A 6,164-nucleotide genomic window follows, 5' to 3' on the forward strand; every position below is an offset into this window, starting at 1 on the left:
CCGTGGCCATGGCTCCAGGCGAGTAGATCACCAGCCCAGCACACAGCAGCTCCACGTTCTTGTAGTCAAAGTAGAAGGTCATGGACATCGTCATGGACGTGTGTACACTGCCGTCGTGGTAGTGGGGCCCCGAGGTGTGTGGGGCTGGTGATGAAGTGATGGGGTGTTGCTGTGGTCCATGGCGTTCATCCCCTCCCTGGCACTGGAGCTTCTTCTCAGTCTCCAGAGACAACAGGTATGAATTCTTAGACTCTTTCCCCTTAGATAACTCCCAGATCCCATGGACCCCAAATTTAAGCCCCACCCTGTTAGATCATATTTCAGAGATTAACATGGATTGTGTGTGTGTGTGTGTGTGTGTGTGTGTTGTGTGAAGGGAGAGCACAACGGAGGATGCTCTGCGTTTACTCCCAGATCTGAACTCAGGGGTCACTCCTGGCAGATTCAGGGAACCATATTGGGTCCTGAGGACTTTCACTCAGGTTCCAGATTAAAAATATATATATTTTGTGGTTTTGAGTTCTTTTAGCTACACTTGACTGCTAGGGTATACTCCTGATTCTGCACTCATGAATTACTGATGGCTGGATGAAGGACTATTTTGGGTGCCAGGGATAGAACCCACATTAGGCTCATGCAAAGCAAATTCACTACTTTTTACTCAGGTATATATCTATATCTATATCTATAGATGTATATATATACATATATATGTTTATCTTTTACATATATATGTTTATTTTCCAGTCCCATGCCACTAAATTTTTCTTGAAAGTTTAATTTTATTTCATTTAAGGGCCACAACCTCCTATGGTGCTCAGGAGATCATGTGGGATACTGGAAATCAAATCAGGGTTGGCCTCATACAAGGCAAGTATCCTACTTGTTGTACTATCTCTCCAGCCCTAGCCCAAATTTTCAAAACTTTACATGGTATCAGAATGATTGTACAGCAGGAAGGACACTTACCTTGCATGGATTGACCCAGGTTCAATCCCCAGAGTCCTGCCAGGAGTGGTTCCTGAGCACGTAGCTGGGAGTAAACCTAAAAGACTGCCTGTAAAATCATCCCAAGCACTATAACTCCAAGCCCAGGTGAATGAGTTTGAATCAGGGTGTAAATGAAATAATCCAGACCAGGCTGAGGGTGAAACAAGCACCTGTAGTCTAGCAGTCTTCTACCTAGTATGGAATCCACTGCCTGCCAGAACTATCATTTTTATTGAGTACAGAGATCACCCCTGGGTGGGGCAGTAAACCCACCCAGGTTTATAAGAAAATCTTTGTTTTGGGTGAAACCAAGTTGTAAACAAACAGATAAAAGAAACCAGGGATAAATGTTGTTTTTGGTAAAATAAGGTATAACCAAACACTGTCTGGTATTGACCCCCTAAAAAAATAAGTGTATGGATAGAAATGGAGAAAAAGAATTTCAGTGCTCTCTTGTCAGCTACACTGGTGCGTACTGTCTGGGGACAAGCTCCTCGACCATACTGGGAGTAACAGTGCTAGTTTTCTCTGTGACATGGCTCAAGGTACGTAAGTGGCCAGTGAGAAGGTAGCCCTAGAGAAGGAAAATGCAGAGAGAGGAGAGTTCCAGAAGGCATTCCTACCCGTCATTGCCAGGATTCTGCTCAGTGGAACACACTAGTCTTGGAGTGAAAGATGCAATGCACAAGGTCCCATCTGAGCACTGTAAGCATGCACTGGGGGACTGGACTTTCAGGGGACACTGAGGTGTCTCTGCAAGTACACAGACTGATACTCAGTGTATCAGTAAAAGGCATCACAGTGTGTAGACTGAGATATGCGATTAGCTCACCAGGGCAGAAAGACAAGAATATGGCAGAGTGAGACAGATACAGAGATGCCCTGGCCTCCTGTTTCCCTTTGGGTTACCCACTCTGTGCCCCAAGCTTTCAGAGGGCTTTCTTGCATCTAATAATCATCATTGGTGGCTGGTGGGATATTAAAGTTGTTAGGGTACTTGCCTTGCATGGAGTCAACTCAGGTTTGATCCCCAGCATCTCATATGATCCCCTGCACTTTGCCAGGAGTGATCCCAAAGCACATAGTCAATAGTAACCCCTGAACATTGCTGGGTCTGGACCTGCAATTCTCCTCAAATATCAATCACTACTCTTTTGCTTTATGCTTCTTTGCTTTTATGGGGGGGGGCACACGAGTATGCTAGGAGTTACTTTTGGCTTTGCACTGAGGGATTACTACTGGATTACCTAGAGGACCACATGGGATGCCAGGGCACAGACCTGGATTGTGCCCATACAAGGCAAAAACCTTATATGATGTACTAAGCAGCAGCCCACTTTATACTTTTTTGTTTTGTTTTCGTTTTTGGGCCACACCCTGTAATGCTAAGAAATTTCTGGCTCTGTGCTCAGAAATTTCTCCTGGAAGGCTGAATAATATATAGTTTTTTGTTTTTGTTTTTGGGTAACACCCAGTGACACTCAGGGGTTACGCCTGGCTATGCACTCAGAAATCACTCCTGGCATGGGGGAACCTATGTTAATGTATGCAAGGCAAACACCCTACTGCTTGAGCCACCAATCTGGTCGATATTTTATTTTATTTTTTGGGGGAGGGTCGACACCTGGAGGTGCTCAGGGATTACTCCTAGCTCTACACTAAAAAAAAAAAAAAAAAATCGCTTCTGGGCCCGGAGAGATAGCACAGCGGTGTTTGCCTTGCAAGCAGCCAATCCAGGACCTAAGGTGGTTGGCTCGAATCCCAGTGTCCCATATGGTCCCCCGTGCCTGCCAGGAGCTATTTCTGAGCAGACAGCTAGGAGTAACCCTTGAGCACCACCAGATGTGGCCCAAATATCAAAAAAAGAAAAAATCGTTTCTGGCAGGCTTAGGGGGCCATATGGGATACTGAGAATTGAACCCAGGATCCACCCGGGTCAGTGGAGCGCAAGGTAAATGCCCTACCACTGTGCTATGACTCTGGCCCTGATTGATATTGTTTTAATCCACAGTGGGATCCCATCCTATGCACACTTGACCCTGGCCTTATTTTACCCCACCATGTCCTCACTATAGAGGCCCTCCAGTGCAACACCCCAAGAAAGACACAGATGCTGTTTCCACTCATTGTCATTTTATTATGATTTTTGGGTGTTAAGTTCACTTGGCAACAATTTCCTTCATCCACCAGCACTTTAGGCTGAGGGAGCTCATCCCTCTCCTTCCCTCCCCAAGGATCCCTCACATACACTGGAGCAATGAGACAGGAGTGCAATGAGACAGGAGTGCAGGGGTAGTCTGAACCTCAGACAAACAAAACAGTAGCCCTGAAGCTGGGCAGAGACAGGGAAGCTCAGTAGCTAGTCCCTCAGTTCAGCAGTAGCCCCAGTCAACTCCAGAGAAGGCTTCCAGGGGAAGTTTTTACAGGGCATTCCCTGGAGCTGCACCTCGTCCCAGTCAAGGCCCGGAGAAGCCACGTCCTGCGCCTTCTTGCCCCCAAAGAGCCAGTAGCCGGTGCCTGCGCCTGCCACCACCGCCAGGCCCAGGTAGGCGTTGTAGGTCATGGCCGTGAGCATCAGCAGGTAGCTCAGGAGCACTTGGAGCACGTGCAGGGCCGTCTGCACCAGGAGGTCGCACCTCAGCAGTCGCTGGCAGGCACTCTGGGGCTTCTCTGGGGGGCAGGTTCCTGTGGGTCCAGGGACAGGCGTGTGCTGGGTCTTGTGCAGAAGCTCCTCACGGGCTCTCTTGAGGCCTTCGTAGCCCACCGCGAGCAGAAACACGGCCAGGAAAGCCCCGGCCATGGCTGCAGCCGAGTTGATCACCAGCCCAGCAAACAGCAGCTCCACGTTCTGGTAGCCGAAGTAGAAGGTCATGGGCATCGTCATGGACGTGTGTGCGCTGCCGTCGTGGGAGTGGGGTCCCGAGGTGTGCGAGGGATGGTGATGAGGTGGCAGAGTGCTGCTGTGTTCCATGGTGCTCATCCCTGCATCCTGGTGCAAATGGGCCATTTCCTCTGGCAAAAAGATGGGTAGTAGAGGTTCTGGAAGGAAGCCGGAGTCCTGCACTGAAGTCTCTTTTCAGTCTCCAGACACAACAGGTATAAATTCTTAGACTCTTTCCTCTTATATACAGTAGAACGAGACCCTCCCTATACCATCGACCCTAAACTGAGCCCCTCCTTTGAGACCTACCCAGAGACCCACCCTGCTACATCATCTTTCAGAGATTAACATGGATTTTGTATGTGTCTAAGGGGGCCGAAAGGGGGAGCACAACTGAGGATACTCAGAGTTTACTCCAGCTCTGAACTCAGGGGTCACTCCTAACAGATTCAGGGAACCATATGGGGTACTGTGGATTGAACCCAGGTCAATCGTGTACAAGGCAACCACATGACTTACTATACTATCACTCAGTCCCAGATTGAAAAACATATACTTTAAGGTGTTGGGTTGTTTTTTGGTTATACCTGACTTCTAGGGTATACTGTGGTTCTGCACTCATGAATTACTGATGGCCGGGTGAAAGACCATTTTGGGTGCCAGGGATAGAACCCACATTAGCCTCATGTAAGGCAAGTCCCCTACTTTTTTTTTTTCAGGTATCTATACCTATATCTATTGATGGTTTTATATATATATATATATATATATATATATATATATATATATATATATATATATGGAATATATATTTCAGGTCCAAGGCTCTGAATTTCTTTTGAAAGTTTTATTTTGTTTCATTTAAGTGCCATACCCTGTGGTGCTCAGGAGATCATATGGGACAGTGGAAATCGAATCAGGGTTGGCCTCGTATAAGTAAGTATCCTACTTGTTGTACTATCTCTCCAGCCCTAGCCCCAAATGTCAAAACCTGAATGGATATGTGGGATCAGAATGATAGTACAGCAGAAAGAGCACTTGCCTGGCATGGGCTGACCCAGGTTCAATACCCAGCACACTCTAGGATCCCTAAAGTCCTGCCAAGGTTGGTTCCTGAGCTCAGTCTGGGAGTATGCCTTGACATGCTGGGTGTTGACCCTCTTAAAGAAGTGTATTGATACTAAATGAGAAGAAGAAAGTCAGTGTTCTTGTCAACTACACTGGTGTGCACTGTCTGGAGACAAGCTCCTTGATCATTCTGGGAGCATCAGTGCTAGTTTTCTCTGTGACAAGGCTCAAGGTTCATAAGTGGCCAGTGAGAAGGTAGCCCTGGGGAAGGAAAATGAGAGGGAGGAGAGTTCCAGAAGGCATTCCCATCCCTCATTGCCAGGATTGTTTTAAGTGGACACACTAGTCCCGGAGAGGAAGATGCAACATTCAAGGTCTCATCTGAGTGCTGTGAGCATGTCCTGGGGGGCACTGAAATTTCTATGCAAGTACACAGACACACTTCACCAAGACACCCTGATGACCCTGAGTAATGGCATCACAGTGTGCAGACTGAGATATGTGAGTAGGGCCGGAGAGATAGCACAGCTGTGTTTGCCTTGCAAGCAGCCGATTTAGGACCTAAGGTGGTTGGTTTGAATCCAGGTGTCCCATATGGTCCCCTGTGCCTGCTAGGAGCTATTTCTGAGCAGACAGCCAGGAATAACCCCTGAGCACTGCTGGGTGTGGCCCAAAAACCAAAAAAAAAAAAAAAAAAAAAGAAAAGAAAAGAGATATGTGATTAGCTCAGCAGGGTAGAGACAAGAATATGGCAGAGGGCCGGAGAGATAGCATGGAGGTAAGGCGTTTGCCTTTCATGCAGGAGGTCATCGGATTGAATCCCGGCGTCCCATATGGTCCCCCGTGCCTGCCAGGAACAATTTCTGAGCCTGGAGCCAGGAATAATCCCTGAGCACTGCCGGGTGTGACCCAAGAACCACAAAAAAAAAAAAAAAAAAAAAAAAAAGAATATGGCAGAGTGAGAGGAACTCAAAAAATAGCTACTCGTGGGCCCGGAGAGATAGCACAGGGGCGTTTGCCTTGCAAGCAGCCGATCCAGGACCAAAGGTGGTTGGTTCGAATCCTGGTGTCCCTTATGGTCCCCCGTGCCTGCCAGGAGCTATTTTTGAGCAGACAGCCAGGAGTAACCCCTGAGCACTGCCAGGTGTGACCCAAAAACCAAAAAAAAAAAAAAAAAAATAGCTACTTGTCTTGACCACCTGTTTCCCTTTGGGTCACCCATTTG

At 47.6% G+C, this 6,164-nt stretch overlaps 1 protein-coding gene across 1 annotated transcript; it reads right to left on the minus strand.

Moving 5' to 3' along the window:
• Positions 1–3,349: 3,349 nt before the first annotated feature.
• LOC126004256 (high affinity copper uptake protein 1-like) lies at positions 3,350–3,970 on the minus strand. The gene has a single exon (XM_049770717.1). The coding sequence runs from the start codon at positions 3,968–3,970 to the stop codon at positions 3,350–3,352; it is 621 nt and encodes a 206-aa protein (XP_049626674.1).
• Positions 3,971–6,164: the final 2,194 nt, after the last annotated feature.

The sequence above is a fragment of the Suncus etruscus genome, chromosome 3, assembly GCF_024139225.1.
Source record: "Suncus etruscus isolate mSunEtr1 chromosome 3, mSunEtr1.pri.cur, whole genome shotgun sequence".
Taxonomy (NCBI): domain Eukaryota; kingdom Metazoa; phylum Chordata; class Mammalia; order Eulipotyphla; family Soricidae; genus Suncus; species Suncus etruscus.